The 24,626-nt window shown below is 35.9% G+C and overlaps 1 protein-coding gene across 8 annotated transcripts in view; it reads left to right on the top strand.

Moving 5' to 3' along the window:
- Positions 1-885: 885 nt before the first annotated feature.
- LOC117408938 (low-density lipoprotein receptor-related protein 1B-like) overlaps positions 886-24,626 on the top strand; it is a 340,463-nt gene continuing 316,722 nt past the window's right edge. For all 8 annotated transcript variants that reach the window (XM_034014443.3, XM_034014419.3, XM_059032361.1 and 5 more), the window contains exon 1: positions 886-1,128. In XM_034014443.3, the coding sequence (XP_033870334.3) occupies positions 1,047-1,128 (82 nt within the window). In that variant the 5' untranslated portion in view covers positions 886-1,046. The remainder of the gene's footprint in view (positions 1,129-24,626) is intronic.

Below are 24,626 nucleotides of genomic sequence, written 5' to 3'. Positions count from 1 at the left end.
TAATTATAGGCAACCAGGCCTGTCCAGCATTTTTATGCATGACCCTAAGCATGCTGGGATGTTATTTGCTTAATGTGGAAGCCGTTGCTTTCAATATACTTGGTGTCCCTCATTTACCCAGGTATTTCCATTTTTTTGTCCACTACCTGTGTGTATATATATTTATATATATATATATATATATATATATATATATATATATATATATATATATATATATATATATTGGTTTATAAAATAGTTAGAGTATAAAATATAGTTAGAGTATACATAATTACAAAAAAAATCTGCTGTGGTCTTTAGTTTTGGCAGTCATGCATCCCATGTTATTAAAGTAGGTATTCAGACCATATTTAATAAGTACACAGTGAACAAAGCCAACAACTATTCAGAAAGAATAGGTGTGCCAGCATTCAAATTGTGTGTACAATTTATTTTGTAGGTTGAGCCAAAAATATCAGTTGTGTAAGAGATGTATTGGCTGTTTGTTTTACCTTTATTCTTAACGGTCTCTTGTTTTCACAAGATCCATGAAACTGCACAGCCTACTGATACCCAGTTTATTTAAATCGGAAATAACTGGGATCTGTATTGCTACTGTATTGTTGTGTTAAATGCCTTTTCCTGGATTATAGATGTGATTTATGAGACAGGCTGGTGTGCAGCAGATCCTAGTAATTAATCAGCAGATTTCCTCCCTCTGGCATATCTCTCTGCCCCTCTACTGTGATGTAAATCAGACGTACTCTACACTGAATAGTCAAGACACACACTCTCTGTTCTCTCCTTCTCTACACCCCTGCCCCCCCCCCCCCCCCCCACTCTCTCCCTCTCCCTCTCCCTCTCCCTCTCCCTCACACTCATGCACACACACGCGCACACACACATACACCTACAAATCCTGCTGAAAGCAGGGACAGAACGGCAGGCAGGCTCATTTAGCAGAAGAATTTCAACTGACATTTCTAAATTACGCTGCTAGACTCAAAGCTGGCTGCCGACTTGCGTGAGTGTGCAGTGAAGCAGCCCGTCTTTATTCCACAACGATGTCTGAGTTTATTTTAGCCTTGCTAACCATATCGGGATTAATTCCTATTGCTGAGGTGCTGACAGTGGGAGCTGAACAAGGTAAGAGTGCATCATCGGTGATGGGGAGAGGGATTAAACAGGTCTGTTACAAACTTATTGTGCTAACCTGATACTGACTGTTGGACAGTTTGAATCTGAATTTGACTGTTGTCTACCAATTCCTAAATCCAGTATTGTGTAACAGTCATGTAGCAAAACAACGTGTGCTCATAATTTAAGTATACATCATGGTCAGTATTTTTTCATCATTTTTTAATAGCTGCAGAAGTGCGGGAAATTATTCTGGGTGTTTGAATTTGGGCAGGTTGCTTGCTCTGTGGTGCTGTACTGTAGGGGCATTGGTTCTTTTTGTTAATTCATTTTGTATACCGTGTCAATACCCTACAATTAATTTTGCACTATCCTTTAGATTGTGTTGGGTATTCATATGTAAACACAGTAGCTGTTGAAGATGTACGGTACAGCAAGTAGTTTGTTTCACATACTATTACTAGAGATTAGATTGGATGTTTTAGTTTAACGCCACGACTTCACAAGAATACTGTAGGCTACTGTATACATTTTCATCAGTTTATGTCGTATCAAAATCGTTACATTTTAATAGAGAATTGAGAAGAATGTAGCCCTACCACATGCTGTGCAAACAATTTAAACACGTATGCATGTTTTTATTCTGTATTTTGTTTGGTGATATTTGATTTCTGCATATTGACCAAAAGAAAAAGAAAAATGACAACAAAACAATCAGAAAAAACAGTTTATGTATCTTCGAAAATGTGCTCAATCTTCAGTAGATTTAATCCATATCAATTCCAAAAATGAATGTTAAATGTATCTTATTTAGGTAAATATATTGTGTTAAGTATGTGCATCAAATAATAGCATACCTGTTGACCGTGCTGTTTAAGAATAATACGTTTTCTGTGTACAGGTATTTGAGGCTGTGTCTGTGGCTGACGTTAAAATGTTCATTGTGAATCTCCAGAGTTTGGTTTACCTCTAGTTTGGGCTAATTTTGCAAAAATTAAAATTAAAAAAGCAACATTTTGCTCACAATTAAATTAAACGAAAGTAGAATTCTTTGGTGTTGTAAACATGAGTTAATTACCCAGAAGCAGATGGTGTAAATTAGTATTTACCACTAGTTACTATCAAACTTGACCACTGGTCTTAAAAAATAGGAGCATAAATGATAAGAAAGCATTGGTATTTTAGATTTTGTTTTTGTCATTTGCTGTGATGCAAAATAGGATATCCAGTTTATTTTTTAAAGGATTCATTTAGAAACATCCAGACCTACATTATAAGTATTATTGGCTAACAACAGGCTTACAGTGTATTACAATGTAATTCTAATGATGCACATCTAGTTATTTGTTCTCTCTATATTAATGATCTAGGAACTAACTTGGATGATACTAATACTAACATGCATCTTTATGCTGATGATTCTAGTCTATATTCGGCAGGACACTCCATACAGGAGGTCGAAAGGGATCTGCAGACTACATTTGACATCATACAAAAAAAAATATCTCATGATAGATTGTTACTTAATGTATAGAAGACACAAACTATGTTATTCTGTTCTAATAAAAAGCAGTATAAAAAATCCATCTTGGACTATTGTTACACGTAAAGATGAGATAATAAAGATTATAAATACTTAGACATATTTATTGATGAGAGTCTTACATTTAATCATCATATTGGACAAACTGATTTCAAAGGTAAGACCTAAATTAGGATTCCTTTTTAGAAATAGGAAGATCTTTTCTCAGTCTAGCAGATCAAAATTGGTGACTACTACTATTCTCCCTGTCCTTGATTATGGTGATTTATCAGTTAACTTCTACTCAGTCTTTACATAAACTAGACATATTTTACAACTCATGCTGCAGATTTGTATTAGAATGTCCCACCTTGACTCATCATTGCAACATGTATGTACAATTAGGCTGGCTTTCACTTACAAACCTAAGGCTTTATCATTGGTACTGCTTTGTGTTTGAGTTTCTTAAGGGATTGGTGCCTCGTTATTTAACTGCTCTGGTTAACAAATATGGTACCAACTATAATCTGCGTTCCTGTGATTCTGCCAACCTGCTCATTACAAGGGTTGGTATATGTTTGGGTAAAATATCCTTTGCCTATCGGCTTCCAAAAACGTTTAACTCTTTTAACCATGATATAAGGAGTACATTTGATAGTCTCTCTTTTAAATGTTTTAAAAATGATCTCTGTAAATTGTTTAGGGCTTCATGTAATTGTTTTGATCCTGATTAAGGATCCACACATGTTTGGGTGAATGTCCTTTGCTTATGACTCCTAAAATGATTAAGACAGTACCATACATGATATTGTGTTGTTTTATTGTATGTTTGTTAACAGGACCCCCTGTAAATGAGATCTTGGTCTCAATTGGTTAAATTCCTGTATAAATAAAACAAACAAACAAAACAAAAAAAAAATTGGGGAACGTTATATTTTATTATATGGCAGAGCTACATGATGTTATTAGTAATGGTAACTATTTTATTATTACTATTTTAAACGTAATGTTTAATTACAATTATTAAAGGAAATTGCATTCATTGTGTTATTTGATCACTATGAAAGTATTGTGAATTAATGTTTTGTAGTCAAGTTAGTCCAGCATCCCATTGTTCTTAGCATCTGAAAGACCTATATTTCCATGCATAGTTATTACATTTCTGTGTTCCTGACTGACCATATGTGGAATGGGATAACTGCTGCAAAACCGTTTTCTGAGAAAAAATAAACAGACCTTAGTACCGTTTTCTGCTTCATCTGTTGAAAGTAAATGCTTTAACATTTCCTGCTGAGAAGTTTAGGGAAACTAAACTAACAGCACTTCTTATACATATGAAGCAGAGGAATGTACAGGTTGCAAGAAGGTGGTTCTGAGTTCAGTCAGCACATTATGGCCTGTGATTAGCTTACAGGGGTAATTTTGTATGCAAACTTTTTTTTTCCTGCTGCTATTGCTGTCAAGCAATTCAAGTTAAGTGGCACAAGCAAGGCTTTAACACTTAAAGAGTAAGTAGAGGAGTTCAGAAAAAATATAGCGTTGTAAGTCCCCACGTGTTGCTACAACTGCTTAAACAACGTACCTGTAAGTTTTATTTTTTATTGTTAACAGCCTGACAATTTTTTACACTTACAACTTTAAAGTCTGTTTCAAAGCTCTGTTCAAAATGTCCACTCTAGCGCAGTGGGTTTGAGATCTGTCCTCTAAATCACTGCAGGAAGCGCGATACAAAAAAAAAGAAAATTAAAAAACAACATAAAAAAAAGTGCTCTGGCTTTTCTGTTCAGTACCACATCATGGATCGTTATTGCTGTGTTACCTGTGTTGACAATGTGGGCAACAATCCTTACACTATCAGTGCACTAGAGCGGACATTTTGAAAAGAGCTTTGAAACAAACTTTGAAGATATAAGTGTAAAAAGTTGTCAGTATGTTAAAAATGAAAAAAAAAATGCAGGTGCATTATTTAAACACTTGTAGCAACATGTAACGCTATATTTTTTGGAACCTGATTACTTACTCTTTAAATTACTGGTAGCTTGTATTATATATAATACATGATACATGTATAGTATTTGTGTCTATTTTGGGGTCTACCTGGAACTCTGAAACAATGTCTATGCTATACCTATTGACTGATAAGCTTTCATTAAATAACAGGTTTTATTCTGATACTTTGTTACTCAAACAGACATAATTACAATATGAATCCAGTGTTCACATAATTTATTCTAGCTTGTTAAGCAGCATCCCAATATAGACTAGTAACATTTGTCTGAATGAATAATAATTAAGTTGGTCCTGCTTGAAACATAACAAATAGTATTATACAGTATATGTATAGTATTAGAGCACGACTGTTTTTTTTACAGAGATTCATATTTCATAATTGAGTTTATAAACTAGCACCGGTAGAGTAGAGAGCTGAGCCACTCCAATAAAAAGAACCAGCCATTCCTGTTATTTCTTGCTTGTTCAGAGCTTGTTGTGACCGGTCAATGGGGTAAAAATGTCATGCAACAATTAGTCTGGTTAGCTATGCAAGCTCAGTGGGCAGGCGTGTTGTCTATACACATCAACCAATTGATGGCCAAATCAATCTGGGGTTTGCTCAAGTGTAATGCAAAACACAACAACGAGATATACAAGGAAATAATAACATTTAAGTTCAATGGTAATAGCTTATCAATCAAATTGCACTTAATTGTGGCCATACTTAGTGCTGGCAAGCACTGTCTCATAAAACTGTGAGAGGGAAAGTGCTAATTTCAGAGCAGTTAAATCACAGAGAAACTGTGTATAACAATATTAATTATGCTTTCCTTTTTCATTCAAAGACTATAAAAATATATCATAGATGTTGTTGACATACAGAATACAAATTAAAATTGATAGATGAGAAGCAAAAAAAATTGGTTCCAAAGGGTTATGGAATCTAAAACGGCAAACTTGTTTTGTGAACTGTAGAGGGACACCTTAACCCACAATCACATTGTGATGAAATGAGTAACTGGCAGGATAGGTATTAAACATTTTCTGCAGCTTTACAAATGTGTTTTCATAGCTGGTTCAAATTGCAGTATGGAAAGTATAACTGCAAACTTTTTTTTGTCGTTTCATATGAACTTTTTGCCAACTCAGTTAAAGCACTGGAAAAATAATGTGTCTTATGAAGCGATCCAAAAATAAAAGTCTATGTCAGGTGCTTTAAAAAAAAAAGAAAAAAAGCTTTTACCGTCAACAAGAATATGGTGAAACTTTGAAAATAACTACCTGTTACAACAAACAATCTTTTGAATTACATGTCAAATTAGATGTTTTTGATTTTAATGCGAGAGAGAAAGATTATGTTTTTAATAGCACACATTCACTGTTGCATGGACAGCACAGAAGTCTCTATATTTTGTTAGCAGAGTTTTCCTTAAAACAAAGTGACTGTGCGGTTTCAAATGTGTCTCCATTAATTTTCCTCTATCTAAGTATCAGATAGCTCCTGCATATCTCTTTTGTTCTATAAGCAATTCTACTTCTACTTGTTTTTGTCTTTTTCTTACCCTGCTTTGATTCACTAAAAGCTTTAGTAAGAACATATTGTGAATAACAGAAACAGTAAATAAAGCAAGGATTTGGATTTTAAGGATTGCATTGTTCATTTGTTATGTCTGTCTTGTAGAATTAAAGATGTTTCCCACTGGTTCTTGCAAGTGTGTGTTATTTTATGCTGCAGTCCTGTTCCTGGATTCGCTCCTGCAGTGAGCCCACAGTTAGAGCTTAAGGGCAGAACAGTTTGTTTCTATAATGGTTACATTACACAAGCTCAAGCTGGTGCGAATAGAACATGCATATTTTCTGACTGGAAGATTGTGGCCTGTGGTTCCTTTTTGGCAGTTCTCTTTCCCTGGCACTGGAGTGTTTTTTCAGTGATCAGCTTGTTCCGAATGGCTGGACAGTGCTGAGGCAACCCTCACAAGTTCTAGCCCATTCTGTTTCCTCAGCACTACTCCGTGCTGCTCTGTATATACCTGTATTGAGCAGATCTTTGTCAGTCTGTGGATATCCAAAGGTCTAAATGAGGTACAATGCAGGTGTTTTTTTCATCGTTTGTTTCAGGAAGAGGGAATACATTTATAGTCAGGCCTCAGGCTGTTCAGTGCATCAAAAATGCCCTGGCATCCCTTTACTATTAATTTGTTTGTAAAGCAACATGTTGGTTGCTTCATTCTAACACAAATAATGTGATAGATGTTGAATTTGTTTAAAGACATGGATATTTGTTTGTAGGTTTATACAGATTTGTTTGATTAATATCTTTCCTGTTTTTCCATTTTTTGATGATCTCCACATGTCCAGATTGGTTATAAAGGGTAAATAGAAACACCTCTAAAAATACTTCAAAGCTGAAATACTTTCCCATCATTTCCTACCAGAATAAATGCATTTCTTTAGAAGGCATTGTTTCATGACAATATAGATAAAACCCTTAACTTTCCAAATAAAAATATCGCCCAGTCTCGATTGTCGCTCTTTTTCATATTAGCACCCAGTTTTACTGTCAAAAGGTAAATAAATGCCCACACTCACCAAAACCCTTACCCATTCATTTTTCAATATCTTAAAATATTATATTACAAATTAAAAATGTTTTTCTATTATACACAACTAAGGAAATATTATAGATGTATATTTTATGTTTAGTGTTTATTTGTCAAAATAACGTTTTAAAAAAGCATTTTGACATGGCAAATTGAGCCTGCAAGCAACCTTGGCTTCTACAAGGCAAACACTGAAAGTTACATTAATCTCTACACCTTACATTTACTATTTTAGTTAAGACTATTCATCCATGTGTCAAGTGAATGTATTATTATCATATATATATATATATATATATATATATATATATATATATATATATATATATATATATATATATATATATATTTATACTGGATATAAATTCAGTTTTTAATATAATCTGAAAAGTTTGTATGTGATATCACCAGAGAAATCAGAAGCTTTGAGAATCACGATTACATTGATTGGCTCAATTGTCCTGAGATTATTATGGAAAACTGTTTTCCTGCATATTTAATAAAGGACATATAAAGTTCATATCAGAAAGGTTAATGCAACTTTTATGCTTTCATATGTATTGCATGTGGGGTCGGGAAGAAGCTCATGCTCCAAAGATTGGTCAGGTTGACTAACCGACTCAATGACTGATATCCAAGGTGACTTACAGGTGTTACAGGACAGTACAGGGTTACCCAACACCTTCTTCCAATCCCTGGTTAGGTAACCTGAAATTCTATTAGCAAGGTGTTACACTCTCTAGACCCAAAATACTTTGGGCCATTACCAAAATGCATTTCTAGCTAATTTACATTCATTGATAGTACAATATTAAGGCAAAACATTACAATGGGTTTTGTATTGTGCATGTAAGCTTTTATATTCTGAGCATCTGCTACAGTATGTCAATATTGCAATGCAATGAATTTCTAGAATTGTTATTTGTTATATGTATCCAATATTCAAATTGTATATTTATTAAATATCCAAACAATGTGCTTGCTGTGTGTAACTAACATGCAATTGATTTTAACTGTTATCTTCTTTCTTATGTGTGACTGTATCCTAATATTGTAAACTACTTTACATTTGTATGCAAGTCATGTTTCCACTCCTATCAAGTTGAAAACAAAAATTATTATCTGCAATAAAAATAGCAGGAAATAGCTTGAGGCTTGTAAAATAAAAGCTTATAAAGGCCTTTGTTTTTTAAACTTCCCATTTATTTTAAAACGCTATGACTAATCTCATCCGATAGCTACCAATTCATTTGTAATTCATTATATCTTCCCACTTTCTCATTCAATTCCTTATCATTAATCTTCTATTATATTATAATGTGTTATGAGATTGCTTTTGAAAATCTGCATCTGTTTATGTGTGATGAAGTGAAACTCAAAGTGCTTTTCTCTTGCTTTCTATATATAGTTTTAGTGGGCAAGCCCCATGATGCTAACAGCTGTGGGTGGGTTGGTTGCATTACAGTAGTACCTGTCAAGCTCCCGTTCTGCATGGGTGTCTTTGGGTTATGTCACTAGGGTGCACACACTGGTGGGTTAGAATTGAGGGTAGCTGTGACATCACAGAAGAGGACCCAGGGAGATAATGGACAGATGCCGTGGAGGAGAGCAAGTGCACGAGAAGCTCTACTAAGATTTCGCTGTCCCACAAGCAAGGATAATCATGTAATTTATCAGATGTTAATTATCAAGGTAAGAATAGAAATATTCTCAAAAAAACATCCAGAGCAGGTCAGATTGCATGACAGAAAAGAAAGATGACAGCAGATAACTTCAAAACATAATTATGTAAAATGCAAACCAATACATTTCTTACTTCCGAGCTAGAAGATACCACATAGTACAAGCACAAAGGACAAGTTACCATGGTTTCTCATCAAATTAACATCTTTACAATAGTTTTATTTCCAGCTATTGCTATTTAAAAACAATAATTAAAGTAAGCTGTCCAATACACATTTATTATTATAGAGTGTGGCAAAAAAAGAAAAAATTCAACAGAGCTTTGACAAAATAAATTCATATAAATTAAACAAGTACAGTTGTGGAAAGTGTGTTGAAGGCTTTGATAAGCTGTTTTTGGACAAAAACCCACAACAAAAACGTCCTCAGTAGAGCAAAATGTCCCTGTAATGCCCTTGTTTAGGTTTTGCTTATTCATTCCCAGCAGGGAAACCGTGTTCAGGCAGGTCAGATCTTGGCTGAAGTATAAAGCAATGCATCAAGACACAGTAATTAATCAGTAGAAACAAGTATTACAGTGTAAACAGTAGAATGAAAATGCAAGGGCAACTGGTAAACTAAAAACAAATCAACACAAATAATATTTCTTGCCATGGTCAGATTAAAAAGATGTACCATAAAGCAGGCACATAAGAACAAGGCACCCATGGATGCTGTTAACATTCTGACAACATAAATAATTTGTACAGGTTCATATGTAAATAGATGGTGACCAGTTAAAACAAATGTTACTTTGTGAATGTATTTACTTTTTCACTCTGCTTCAAACTGCTTTAGTATGATTTGTTGAAGCTGTGTTGCATGTAAATGGTCATAGCCAGGGGTTTTACTGCCCCTAATGAAAAATCAAAACGGCCAACAAACAGCCAAGATAAAAATTTTGTTTGGGCAAAGTGACAGAACTCAATAATTGTTTTTCAACAACAATGTAATATATAAATAAAGGATTTGGTTATATACAAAATAAACAATAGATGGCTTTCTAAAAAAATGGGTTAGCTACTCGGACATTAAAGAGAATTGTGCTTGTAAATGTGTGTCCTAAGCTTTTCATTACGATATTGAGAAATTAAAGTGTTTTTACACTTCTAAATAATTATCAATTGAGATGTAATGTTGAACATACATATATATTCATTTGTCCTTATCTCATTTAAAATTATTATTTATCAGTCACAATTACAAAACTGCAAGCAATTACATTTTTACCTTTTCCTTCAATATGGAGAAAATAGTTTAGCATCTTCACTTTTCCTTTAAAAGTGTAACAAAAGTTATACAGTACTTACCAACATTACTATTTTCAGGTTTATTTTAACATCTCTTTTGGTCACTTTTCGTCTATAGTGTACTACATGTTCCAAATTGAAGTATAAAATACAAGCGAAGAACACAAATCTCTTCAACGGGTGGCAGTGATTTTTATTACATGAGAGTAGCAGTAATTTTATGCTAATATTGGACTCGGCGTTCACCAAGGCTAAATGAGATAGTAGTCGTGGGGACCAACCAAACGTGGGGCACTTTGCAGGGGTCATCGGTGTTTTATTGACTAGCCCACAACACCTCGGGAAGGCTTGACAGGGAAACTGGCATCCCAGCACCTCTCCCCTCCAGCCCAGTTTACTTACCTTAGCCATCCATTCCTTTTTACTGATGTTAACTTCCTCCATCACTTGCCTTAGCCACCCATTCCTTTTTGTCCTTCACCTCTCTTTTGAGATCCCCAATCAGCCTCTTTCCTCCTCAATCAGAGCCATTTGCCACTTCTCTCTGCCTCCTCGGATAGAGCCTCCACTATGTCCCGCAATTCCTATCCACTAAATCCAATATCTCTGAGAATCTAGGTCATGGAGTGCGTGATGAATCTCCAACAACCCACCTCTGCTGGATAAATCCGGACCTCCTCCACCTCAGCGGCTAACTCATCATACCAGAGTTTCTTTCTCCTGTATGAATCTTCCCATGGCACTGTTAGCTCCACCGGGAGAACAAGCAGTGCTGAGACTGACCACAGGACAATGTCAGGTAGAAGGGTAGTTGTAGCAATCTTGGGTGGGAACATAATGCGCTGGCCAACATCTGCCTGCATTCTCCAATCTAGCAGCCTCCCACTGTCCCAGGCGAATCTTAGTTCCAATAGCCTTTCCTGTTGCTTGCTCTCCTGGACGGAGGAATGTTGTTTTCTGTGTGCCAGCTTTGCTGATATTATCGGCGAGCTATTGATTTTATTGTGCAGTTCTTCCAGTGCTAATAACAAGCATCCCAGCACCTGGTCATGATGCCAAGTGAAGTAAACCTGGCTCAGAGCCACCTTACATCCTGTAAGAATGTGCTCCAAGGTAGCTGGTGATGAACACAAACGACATTCAGGGTTTTCTCCTACACATGCATTCAGGTTCAGCGGTGATGGAAGAACATCATGTGTGGACCTGATAAAGAATCTGATCTTCCCCTCTTCCATTGTCCACTGGTCATTCTCCCTGCATAGCCTGGGACGCTGCCTTGACACACATCATCAGCTCCTCCTCCTTTTGCCCTTCAGTAACTACCAACTTCCTCCTTTCAGCTGCAGCTGCTTTGTGCCTCTTGGGGAAGCCGAACTTAGACCAGGGGCTCAAGTGATAATAGTGTTGGTGATAATAAGCGACAGGAAATGTGATTTTGACATCTGTTTGCATTGTAAACATCTTTTGCTGATGTTTTATTTAGATTGAGTTTGTGAACAGCTTACATCTGTTAATAGTAACAGACATCAGTGACTTCGGAAGAATATCTCCTTTCAATTTATACTTAACAACTCTAACTATATGTATGTCTGTAAATGTTGCATATTTACCTACCATAGTTGTCAAAAAAAAAAAAAACCTGTAGAGGTCTGGTTTTGTATTTTTTTCAGAACATATTTTAAATTCATCCATTTTTGGTGAATCAGGGAATGTTAAAATGATTTTGCTGGCAGTTCTTTTGTGAAGCATCTCACTCAAAATGTGGCCTTATTTCCCACATATCTAGGGGCATTTTAGACCCCAGTGTGCATGAAATTGGCTTTTTTAATGTTCTGTCTGTCAGTGAAAGAGTTATATATATATATATAGAGAGAGAGAGAGAGAGAGAGAGAGAGAGAGAGAGAGAGAGAGAGAGAGAGAGAGAGAGAGAGAGAGAGAGAGAGAAAGTTTTAATTAAAGATAGAATCCATCAGTAATTTTTCTATGACTGAAAAAAGGAGGAACAGTAGCTAAGACTGCTTTTCAGTGAAGAAAAATTTTAAATATATAATCACAGTTTCTTTATGGCTGTCTGCACATTCAATCATGCATAGACAACTAGGATGAGTTCTTATTTATTTATTTTTAATCTTACAACTTTCAGTAACAAATGATAGAGGAGTTGGTGTGACACTCTCAAAAAACATATGTATTCTCTGTTAGATCCAGAACTATAACAGACTCAGTAGTGCTTAAACAATAAGACGCTGGCTGCAGGGTCATGTGGAATATTTTTTTTTTTACAATAGAGAGTTGCAGGTGACTTCCATAACAAAGAATTTGGTCACAGAAATGTAACTGACAAGGTAACATTGAAGGTAAATCTAAAACACTTTGTTATTCATCTGATATGTGCAAGGGCAGTGTGTACAACAGAGCAAGCTATCAGGGTGGATTTATGATGGATGATCGCCTTGGTGATTGTTAAGTAACAACATCATCAGGTTTTTACAACTGAGAGCATAAGCATCTATACCAGTTATGGTTTACATGCTACTATCAGTCCTGCTGTAAATCAATTCAATTGTAGCTTGCTCAAAAAAGTAAGAATGGATAGACGAGGTATGCTGTTTCATATCTTTATACCATTTTGTGATGTTGTATAAATGAAACAGTATTTTCACCTAAATAAGATAACAAAAAGGTTAGGGAAACAAATTTGCTGGGTTATCGAACTGCAGTTCGAATCAACACAATTAATATGCTGCATCCTATTATTTAGCTGCATTTGAACATGCTGTTTTTCTATAGTACTCAATAATGTGAAGGACAGAAGCTATGTAGAAATGTGAAAATAGCACTGTCAAGATATTAATATACAGCAAGCCTTGCCTCAATGGAGTACCCCTGCCATACTCTTCTGGTGCTTCAGACTGGAGTTATAGCCAATTGTAGGTAGTTTTGCAATTAACGAATCTACTCTAATCTACAAACTAGGGCGAGTCCATCTCATTTCACTTCTACCCTTAACAGCTATCACATAGAAATGATTTCTTCACTCCGTCTTGATACCAATTTGACTCCATGTGGATAAAAGGCCAATATGGGCTTATCAAAACAAACACACTGCTGCACCAAGTCCTCAAGTGTATTAATTTAAAAAGGACCAGCACTGGCAGTAATCACTGGCTATTATAAAGGTCTTCTGCTCTTGATAAGAGCCGTCATCGTTCACAACGATAGCTGGCCTGAAATATTAATAATGTTCACATTTTGAAACAATTTCCTGATTTAGGTATCCAGTAAATGTATTTTTTCTCCACATAAAGCTTATTATTGTGTGATCCTAGGCCTGTATTTTATTGGTTATTGATACAATTTTATAAAGCTTTGCATTTTACGTTTTGCTGCGAAGACCATGTTTAAGGTTGCAAGGTCAATGTTTATTGATTTATCCAATAGCAAACAGTAACCTTCACTTAAGGTGTGATCAAACAATATTTTATGTTAGATAAAAAACTATGACCTTGCATGACTATAACTTGAATGAGAACATTAGACACTCAATAGCCTGTTAATTAATAAATAAACTTAATTTTTTTGTTAATGACCTGCATCTATTCAGAAAGGGGGAGGTGTACAGTACCTGTGCAGCTCAGATAATTGAAACACCACTGTCCCCTTGTCCCACACAACCCACTTTTTTTTAATAACTCATATTAATTCAAAATGTAATTGCCAGGATAATATAAATCTACAGTTTTCAGTTGAATTGTAAAATTATTCAATTGAAAGATCAAAGGGTGACATCATAGAAAGGTTTAAATAACTACTGATTAATGGCCAGTTTAATCTCTTTAGAAATGTACTATTTTTTACACATCCCACATAACCTTCTGGGTCACAGGAGCTTCCTTCTGGTGGACGGATTTGGTTGATGTTCTAAAGAATTTTAAAGACATGTTCGAAAATGGATTCTCTCTGCAACCTCTGACAGATCACATATATCCTATCTTGTTTATTAAAAATCACATAAGAATCAAAGTAGTTTATGGTTTTATACTAATATGGTTTATTTTATTTTGGAAAGAACCAAAATAGTTGCCTTTTGTTAATTTCCTTCACTGAGAACATTTGATTTTTCTTGTTTTATTAGTCTTGCTTTATCAAACCAGATCGCAATAAAAGATGACTTCTTGTAATATACTTCAGAGACTTAGAACCCATCTGACTTCAGTGGAACACATCCCTCTAAAGCTCTTTTGTGGCCATTACATAATTTACATTTATGTTCTGTACTCATGCCATAAGCTTTGCTTGGCTGATTTTTGTTCTCTCTTCATACATCGTAGCTATTTTGTTAATTAAAGTTTTTAAATCCTATAAGATTGATCTAAAAATGTTGTTCCATTTTACATAAATGACTGAGAGAACAAGATACATGCTTTTCTTCATAATCACATGCTGTTATTTTCAGTCAACATTGAATATTAATTCTAAAATATTTTTCAAACTATTAATTACCATCTACTAAATATCAGGAAATAGATTTATAGGCTTACGTTCATTACTCTTGGAAATTTGACATTTTTAGGTTGCTGTATTTTGGGATCACATAATACAAAACAAAAACATCCCTCTTGTATTATTCAGAAAATTCACATGGCTTCAAGCTTTCTTTGTAATAGGACTCCGTGCAATATGATTTGGAAATCCGATGCAGTGTTTACAAAACATTTTTGTAAATGTTTTTCAAAATCTGGTTATGTTCCTGTTTAAAAGAAGGCTCCCATTAATAGATGTCTGTAGGTTTATTTATTGTATTCAACCCCCCATCCCGTCTTTCTGTAGTTTCTTCAGGTTGTCATATATATACTACTGGTACTGTGCACAAACACAAACAAGAAATCACTTTACTTTTCTCAACTCAGTTCCCAATTCTCAAAGCAGTTAACATGACCACATTACTAAATCCAAATTAAACAGGATTTTATGTACCATGTAAAGGTACTTTTTTTCTCTCTAAAATACTGGTATTATCCAACACGTTGTTTCTGAAAACTTTCACAAAAACATTTTTCAATGCTTTAGTTGTTGGTATCTGTCATTGTGCTCAGTGTCACATGTTAAGGAGACACGGAATTCATATCCAGTGCTGTACAGTCTTCCATTATTCAAGTAGATTTGTAATACTTTGGTCTTAAAAGCGGGACCCTACAGTTCTAATTTCATTAGGGGAGCTGGAAACTCGGGATTATGCCATTTATCTGGGCTAGAAAGCAATTAATTAATTCTGCATTCTGTGTTTTCATAGTACGATACAGTATCAGTACTGTACAGTATTTCACAACTCTTAAAGTTATTGAATTTACACTAACGAATGTACAGTATACAGATACGGTATACTTCTACTTCCATGCTTTTGTGGATTTCAATTTCCCAACATTTTAACCACAGTGTAGTCAGTGGGTGGTTCATGTGCTTTAGTGATATACTGTATAATGCAGAATATAATAAAACTTCCTGCGCCTGCCCCCACTTCTGCTTTGTTTTAGGAGTGGTTGAGAAATTAAATTGTAATGTCCATATTGTCATACACCAGTGGTGATGATTACATGTCTAGAGCAGTTTTGATAATATGTTATGCTGATTAAAACCCTACAGTCTTGGTTTATGTGACGTATAGACTTGTTAAATTATATATTTTGGTAGGGGGACTGTGGCAATGTGGCCACGCCCTTGTGCGTAGTTTGTTTATATGTTACGTGTTGTGTGTAAATGTTGGTGTATAGTCATTGGTACACGGGATATAAATGGGTCTGTGTTTCACGTGTGATTTAAATTGTATATTTGTATTTAGGCACGAGGATGGCACATCACATCACGTGCATTTAAAGTATTAGTATGTGAACACGGGAAAGTGCACTTTAATTAATTCACGTGCAGTTGTACCGAGATTCCAATTGAATGATTGACTAGCAATCGAGTCTCGGTACAGCTGCATAAAAGCAGCAAGTTTTCACTCACTCTGGGTTGTGTGTTCGGTGAGTGGAGAACGGGTGAGGAGAAGGAGGAAAGAAGTAGAGGAAAGGAAAGTAAACTAAACTAAAATAACCATTTATTTCACTCACCGTGTTTGTTTGTCTGTTCGTTTTTGTTTACCTGTTTATTTTGGCCGCAAGTGTCGTGTCCTGTTTTTGTGTTCTCTTATTTTGTTTATTAAATGCTGAGCACAACCAAGTTGCTCAGCTTCACCAACCTCACTGTCTCTGTCTGTTCTGTGTTTCTCCCGGTTTCTGGTCTGACGTCACCCACTACAGCCGTCTTTGTGACAGGGACATAATGCCATGGATATAATCATTGCATATGTACTGTAATCCAGTGGTGAAGCTTACAGCTTCATTTAAGATAGCATGTACATTAGTGCTTCATTATTTCACAGTTGAAAATTATACTTATTAATAATATATTAACAAGTGGCTAAAACACTCGTTTTATTAAAATAGGTTATTTTACATAGCACTGACCACTCATACAAAATATAATATTCACACTGGCAATAATCACATCAATACTAACAATGTTAGGTTAATTAAGATTGGAAGGCAAGATAGGAAAAATACTTAGCAGGGACATTTGTTTACACAGAAAGCAGCCAAAATCACTATTGGTAGATGCTTCTTGATACTGTAACTGAATTTAGGATTATTTTGGCTCTTTTAGAATCTTGTCTGTATTTTTCTTTCAAACGTAAAGCTGGGCTGTATTTTAGTCTGCAAGGTTAAACGCTTAACAGCTCATGACCAATATATTGCTTTGTGCTAATAGATTATATCCTGGATACATTTCCAGTGCAGGCTAATTTGTAAAGTCGGCATTCAGTGTCCAATAAAAGTGGTGAAATATAGTCCACTAAAGGACCTTAACACCCAATAAACATTTTATGGACTTTCCCCTGTCCAGAGCATTGCAATCATTTGCAGTGTATACACAACAAATACAAATATATTTTATAAAGACAATAGCGTTGACAGAGCACTTGAAAAAACGAACTACTCATAATGGCTATTGAGATGACACAATTCCACTAGGATGAAGAATCCTTCTAAAAGCATCTGCTTAATGTTACAGATTCACATTTGTTGAGTTTGTTCTTTAAAGGTATTATGAGAATGTCTTAAATCAAATTCACAGTCTGTGTTTGGACAGGTCTACACACTTGAGTTCTAGAAGTTTTAAGCAATGTAAAATCACAATTCATACATTAAGAAACAGTGTAAGCTTTTAAGTGTAGGACACACATGACTCCGTTTATTAAGCACATTTGAATATTAAATCAGGTATATCTTCTGTACACTAGAACATAGCTACAGTTCCAGAAATGCACATTAAATGCTGAGTTTTCACCTCAATATTAGTACAATTGCACGTATTCTTACAGATAAGATTATCAGGCAAATGTCTTCCAAGATTGTTGTGATTTTGGAGACTGCACTTAAAAACCGTGCATGGAAACATAATTCTAATACAAGATAACATCATATTTTTGTTACAACATAATGTTCTTATGATGAGACAGGCAGTTTTTTCATATGCACTTTGTTTCATTGGAGCCTCAAATTCTAATAAAAAATAAATAAAATTGTCCTGGTGGAGCTGCATAACGATAAGACATACTGACAATCCCTAATCCCATTGCATAGATTTGTCTACATTTGGAGCCCTGACATAGAGAGCTATACATTGCTCCAACCCTTTAGTCTTTATAAGCTCCATTCCTTATCTCAGGATAGGAATATTAAATTAATGTTTTATCTTCAAGACAGGTGGCATTGTTGCCAATGGCCTATACTGAGTACCATGTCTGTATAAATTCTGATGGGATTTTTTCTATTGAGTTCTGAAATCAGTGCTTTCAGTATGACATTGCAGTTTTTTAAATGTCAAAGCCGTGGTATTGGAAAGAGACATTTGCAATTTGGTGATAGCAGCTGTCATAAGATGAATAAGAAATTTTATGGTACCAGTTACATGAGCAACCAAAAAAACCCTAGGAAGTCAGAAACAAAAACAATACAATTCAGGCTCAGCATACAAAAAGCATAACTTTCATGTTGAAAAATGACCTTGGAAATATACACATTAACCTTATAGAGCAGGGGTTCCCGAAGTGCGGCCCGCAATGGCACTGTCTGCGGGGGGGGGGGGGGGGGGGAGGGGGGGAAGCCGGGCTACAGATTAATTAAATGTATTACGTGTTTTACTAAGTATCAATACATTAAAACCAAACCTGTTCGCTTTGGAAGTTTGGAAATCAGGATGCAATAATACAAAGTTACCACCAGATGGCTTTAGCTGCACTGCGAGAGGGGATGTTTACTATTGTGCGAGCCATGTAAAACCAGTTTCAAGTTACATGATAACGATAGGTTGCGGATGCAACCCCGGTTCCCTGAAAGAGAAAATAACCATCAAGTATGGGATATTGCCGTCAGGCAGTAGCAATTGGCTGAGCTTTATAGCAAAGCTGCCGATAGGACTCTCTTCCTCTTTTGCTCTTCAGGCCGTGAAGGCTTCTGGAGCGACCTCGCGGCTTGATGGTTATTTTCTCTTTCAGGGAACCGGGGTTGCATCCGCAACCTATCGTTCCCTTTCAAGTCGAAAATAACCATCAAGTATGGGAACAGTGTACCCAAGCCGTTGCGAGGGAGGATTCTCGGCAGTAGGACAGACTTACGTCATAACGCAGTTGTGTAGGCAACACATCTACGCGTATGCGGAACCGCGCCTCAGCGTCTATGCTTGCAATGACACCTGTCCTAAGGTGGAATAATCAACACCATGTCGTGACAGTACTCAATATGACCGCCAACTAGGGCATCATAGAGTGTAACACGGATGCTCCGAAATATTGAGCAGAGGATTCCAGTACATTTAAACGGTAGAACCTCATAAAAGTATGTGGTGTAGCACAACTGGCTGCAGCGCAAATGTCTAAAGAGGGCCCAGGATGTCGCCATACCCCTAGTGGAATGTGCCTTCAACTGCCCTGGTGGCGGAAGGCGTGCAGATTCATATGCTAATTTAATAGCATCCACTATCCAATGGGAAAGGCGTTGTTTAGACAACGGCTGACCCAAAGTCCTAGAACCATGGCATATGAACAACTGTTCTGTTTGCCTCACAGTCGTTGTACAGTCAATATAACACCTCAATGCCCGAACGGGGCAGAGCATGTCTAACCAGAGAATGGGCAAAAACCAGCTTCTCAAGCCTCAGCTTAATGAGTACAGTCAGTCGACAAGCTCTAATGACCTACCGCTACCGATGCTGAAGACAAAAGAGGAAGAGAGTCTCTGCGCGCTGCGCATAGTAAGCTCCCAGGGGGGCGGGCTTACGTGGCAGCTCGCGCAGAGGCCTATCGGCAGCTTTGCTATAAAGCTCAGCCATTCGCTACTGCCTGATGGCAATATCCCATACTTGATGGTTATTTTCGACCTGAAAGGGAACATTTAGTTTCACGCTGCTTTTCTTATTTGTTTATGTATCTATTGAAAACGTATGTTTACGTTTAGTCTGTAAACCACACTTTCAAATGGTTTTCCTTTTTAGATATTTAAACTCACATTCTGGAAATATAATAATAATAATAATAATAATAATAATAATAATAATAATAATAATAATAATATGAAGTATAAACCAAGAAGGGGGACCAAGAAAGATTTCTGCAAAATCTGGAAGAATCGTTCGAGCAACCAAGCAAAATCCAAAGATTACTGCAAAAGATTTGACAAAAGAATTGAGAAGATGGTCAAGAAATTAACGAGCGAACAATTCAACGATACCTTGACAAGACGAATGTCCATGGGCGAAAAACAAGATGTAAACATTTGTTAAAAAGAATACCCAAAAGAAAGTGATTGGCGTTTTCCATTGAATACTTGAAGAAGCCTGATTTCTTCAACCAAATTTTATGGTCAGAGGAATCCAAAATATAACTATTTTCATCAAGAAAGCAACAGTATGTTTGTAGGAAGCTAGGAGAAGAATTTAAAGAAAAGTTTGTCATGCCCAGTGTTAAACATGGTGGAGGTTGTGATGGTATGGGCTTGTTTTTCTTCCTCATCCACTGGCGACCTTTGTATTGAAGAAGGATGAAGTATAATCCCTGGTCTGCAGCGACCTGGCAGGAAAAAGAAAGATGCGTGACTGCATTGTACAGGTATTTTTTGTGTTCTCTGTTAGTGAAAATTTGTTTTAATAAAAGGAATACACATTCATTGAATACATACTGAGTACAGCACTGTTATTGCATGATATGCATGTAGAGGGAGTGGAATTGCGGAGCTTTGCATCTCTGCTTAGTGAAAAACTGTGAGATTTGCATTGCAACTGAAAAAAAGCAAGTCACAGATGCTTAAATCCAGTGGTAGTCCTGACAGTAGAATATTGTACTGTAATGTCATTTTAATTCAAAGGCCATTACATGTAACGCCGCACGGCAGTTAAACTAGGCACTCTCATGAGACGATTGCCTAAAATAGGATTGACTAAACATAATTGTGATCATTTAAGAAGTTGCTTACCCATGAGGACTTGTTTTGATTGTTTTGACGTATTGTCCTCAGTGATTGAGCACCATTGACATTTGTATACTGTATTGAAACTGCTGATGCGCAGAGGCACGCTTTTGCTAATTGTAATCATATCATCTGCTTTTAAGAATCAGCCGCTTATAAGAATCAAATCATCCGGGACAGATGTGATTTTTATAAACAGAGAGAGAGAGAGAGAGAGAGAGAGAGAGAGAGAGAGAGAGAGAGAGAGGGATATTTTATATACATTTCTTACTATGCTATATTTTGTGCACTCATTCTGAGCAAATCTAGGTCCTGTTTTTCCAATATTGCCACTATTTATTTTTTCTAAATCTGCCTTTATTTGGCTTTGAGCTTCTCAGGAGACATGCTGGAGATAGCATCTTCATTCCAGTCAAATCATGTGACAATGTAACCCTTCAACTGTCAGCCCCACCTGCTTCTTTGTTGGAATACAGAGATTTGGAATACAGAGAATTTGGAATACAGAGAATTTGGAAAACCTTTTGGCTAATTGACATAAAGCACAATCTTAAGAACACATCAACTAGTATATATGTTTCACTTGTATCAAGCATTCTACAAAGCTACAGGTAACTTACACAAGCAAACTAAGAATACAAATAATCTTATTACTATATGTTACTTACAAGTCAGAAACTAGTTTTATATACCCCAAGGATTTGCATGAATGATTCCATAGAGTCCAATTAGTGCCTACTCTGAAATAGACGCTGTTATCCAAATAAGCGCCCAGGTAAAGAGAAGATTGAGAAAATAAGCGCCCAGGCGCAATATTGAGCATATACAGTAAAACCAAATTTTTATGAAAGACAAAACTGAATACAACATGCAAATATAACTAGCTGGCATGTTGTTACATTTTCCATTTTACAATCATTCTTCTTAATTACTTCTAGAGTCCTTCATTAATCTCTATAACACTGTTTTGCTTGTTAAGCCTTTTTTTTCCTGTTTTAGAGGCTGCTCCGAATAAGCTTGCATGACAGTATAATACAGAGGCCTATATGTGTTTCAGAAAGTCTTTTTTTTTCTAATTTAGCAAATCGATTTGAAAAATTATTTTTTATTGCCTGCAGTCCTGTCTCTGTTTTATTAAACGTTTTATGCTCACGCAAGCATGTGTTTGTAGATTTGTCGTCGCTCACAAGAACAATGATTTGCATATTCATGATACACATGATTAAGAGTACTTAGTGTTGTGCCCAAATCCAATGAAGACACAGCTGAGGGTAAAATGGTCACTAATGCCAGGCTTGAGGCTTTGTCTTCTTTCTGGCTATATAAAGAAGTACTGTGCCCTGTTCATAAAAGGGGGCTCACCAGGCATTACCTTTAAACAAAGAGTTACACACGTGCAAATTGGAGTTAAGTGTGTCTGGCTAAAAGAGCTTGCAACAAAACTTCATAAACAGACGTAAACCCTTTTTTAGCTAAGTATGTCTAAATGTGAAATAGACACTGTTTAGCACAGTACACCCTCAGTATAATACCCTTCATTATAATGAACCTTCGGTTATAACGAACTTGACCCCTGGACACCAAATTAAAAAAAAAAAAGATAATATTGTAATGTATGGGAGGTCTGTGAAGTGCAGGAATGCTTGGCATAGGAGGGGCTGTGTTTCACATCGGTCGAACAGCCTATGGGTGACAGGGACGGACCACAGGAGCTGCTGGTGATTGGCCGTGGAGTGGGACGAGGCGGGACTAACTGGGGCTAAAGACCAGTGACAGGGGGAGTGTTTGTTGTTGTTGTGAAGCAGAGAGAAGCGAATGAACAGACAGAATAGTTCCACCCTGAGATTCCTTTTAAGAATGAATTAGTTTTAGCGGCGTAGGTCGTGGCCCACAGCGACGTGTTCATTGTTAGTTAACAATTGTCTTTGATCATGTATTAGTGTAATAAATATCGAGTTTGGCCCTGAATCGACTGAAGGTTCATTCTTAAAGCGTTAAGAATTTTTGTTACAATATACACACACTGTCAACATCCCGGTCTGTATGCACAGGATGCCACCTCGCACCTCTGTCGTGAATATAGGATGTCAAAAAGCACTCCGTTTTTTGGCTTGTTCAGCAACCATGCGGCAAAGCAAAATTGATTAAAGAAAAAAAAACTGCGAAAAAAAAAACAACTTGAGGATCTGATTAACTTTTCTTTCATGTCAAAATATTCATGTTGGGTTGGAATAAAAGCTCAGTTTGGGATTCTTGCATGTTGGATTAAGATTTGGTGCACTTTGAAACGACTGATTTTCAATAAAAGTTTAGCTTCAGTTCAGGATTTTTGCTTTTTCTACTGCGTTTTAATTCTTTAACAAATTAGATAAAGTAAAGGAAGTATACTGCATGCATGAAACAAATAGCTGCATGTAATACTACTTTTATTCACAATGTCATCTCATTAACTTACTCCAACAGTTTATCATTAATTTTGATTGTCCTTTCGCTAAAACAAACCCCTCGATATAACGAACAAAAGGTTTAGACCTCAACAGGTTCGTTATAGTGAGGGTGTACTGTACAGGTAACTCATGCTTACAGTCAAGTGCAATTGAGTGCAAATCCACACTGTTGGATTATCCAATGGTGTAAGGGTAACACTCACCCAGTTCAGTTTGGCTGAAATGCAGGAGCGAAATGTAAAAAGGAATGTGATAATGTAAAACACTTAGGATATTTTGTGGCAACATTTTAAATAAATAAATATGAATGTATTTATTTCTGCATTCATTTTTAAATTACACAAAAGCACAAATTATGCATTTAAAAAGCAGCCTCAGTCATCAAAAATAAACATAAGGGAATGTTTATATATAACACAAAAACAAACACAGAAAGGCTGTAGCTGTAAAAAAAAAAAAAAAAAATCCATTTAGCGTTGTTAGTTATGTCAGTTATTCAACCAAAAACGAAGATAGAGCCACAGCTGTGCAAGCAATTGTTTATTTACTATGTGTAGAGTGCAGGATGATGCATTATGCATAACGCAATTGAAACGCTATATAAAAGTGTTGATCAATATAGCCAATCAATTTTATATGAACAGTCCCTGTAGAAATGTCTACCACATTGCAGAAGATAAGTGCAAGTCTATAAAGGTTTGAAGTTTAAAAAATAAATCAAATATTTTTTTTATCAAGCTAAAGGAACTGAATTGTCAGTGTCCCCATTTTAGTTTTCCCCAAAAGGCTTTTGGGAAAACTAAAAAAAATATTTAATAACCATAGACCAAATGGCTTGTCCTGCTTTTCACTTTTAACTGCACACATGATTACAATGACATTGGGTTGAGCGTCATTTTTATTTTGGTTCTACTAATCCTTTTAACACATTGGGCTGGATTCTCAAAGGTCATTGACCTTAAATCATTATCACAATTCTGTTCAGAACAAAATAAACAACATTTACAATTCCTAAACTAATAAGAAACAACTTAAGACTACACAGTGTTTGTTCATAAATTACCAGGCTTGCATTGTGACCAAACTGAGATTTCTCCTTCAACAACAACAACAAATAGTAATGTATCTAAGGTCATACAGTAGGTCGTAATGTATATTTTAATATGTATAGGTTTTATACAGCAGGGATTATATACTTTTAACCTGTCTGTTTTTAGACTATACTTTGGTGTTGCATTTCTTCAGTTTTGTCCCCTAAATTGTTGCATCCTGAACAGTAAAACTCTTGTATGTCTGTTAACCTAAACTTGAATTTTATGATAAAGCATTCCCTGTTTTTACCTGCCTGTCGCTGCAGACAGATTGGTCCTACCGATTTAGGTGATAACATAAATAAATCCCCTCTAGCCCTT

The sequence above is a fragment of the Acipenser ruthenus genome, chromosome 10, assembly GCF_902713425.1.
Source record: "Acipenser ruthenus chromosome 10, fAciRut3.2 maternal haplotype, whole genome shotgun sequence".
In the NCBI taxonomy this organism is placed as follows: domain Eukaryota; kingdom Metazoa; phylum Chordata; class Actinopteri; order Acipenseriformes; family Acipenseridae; genus Acipenser; species Acipenser ruthenus.
Note: the sequence above shows the minus strand (reverse complement) of the source record. Positions and strands in the feature narration are given on the sequence as shown.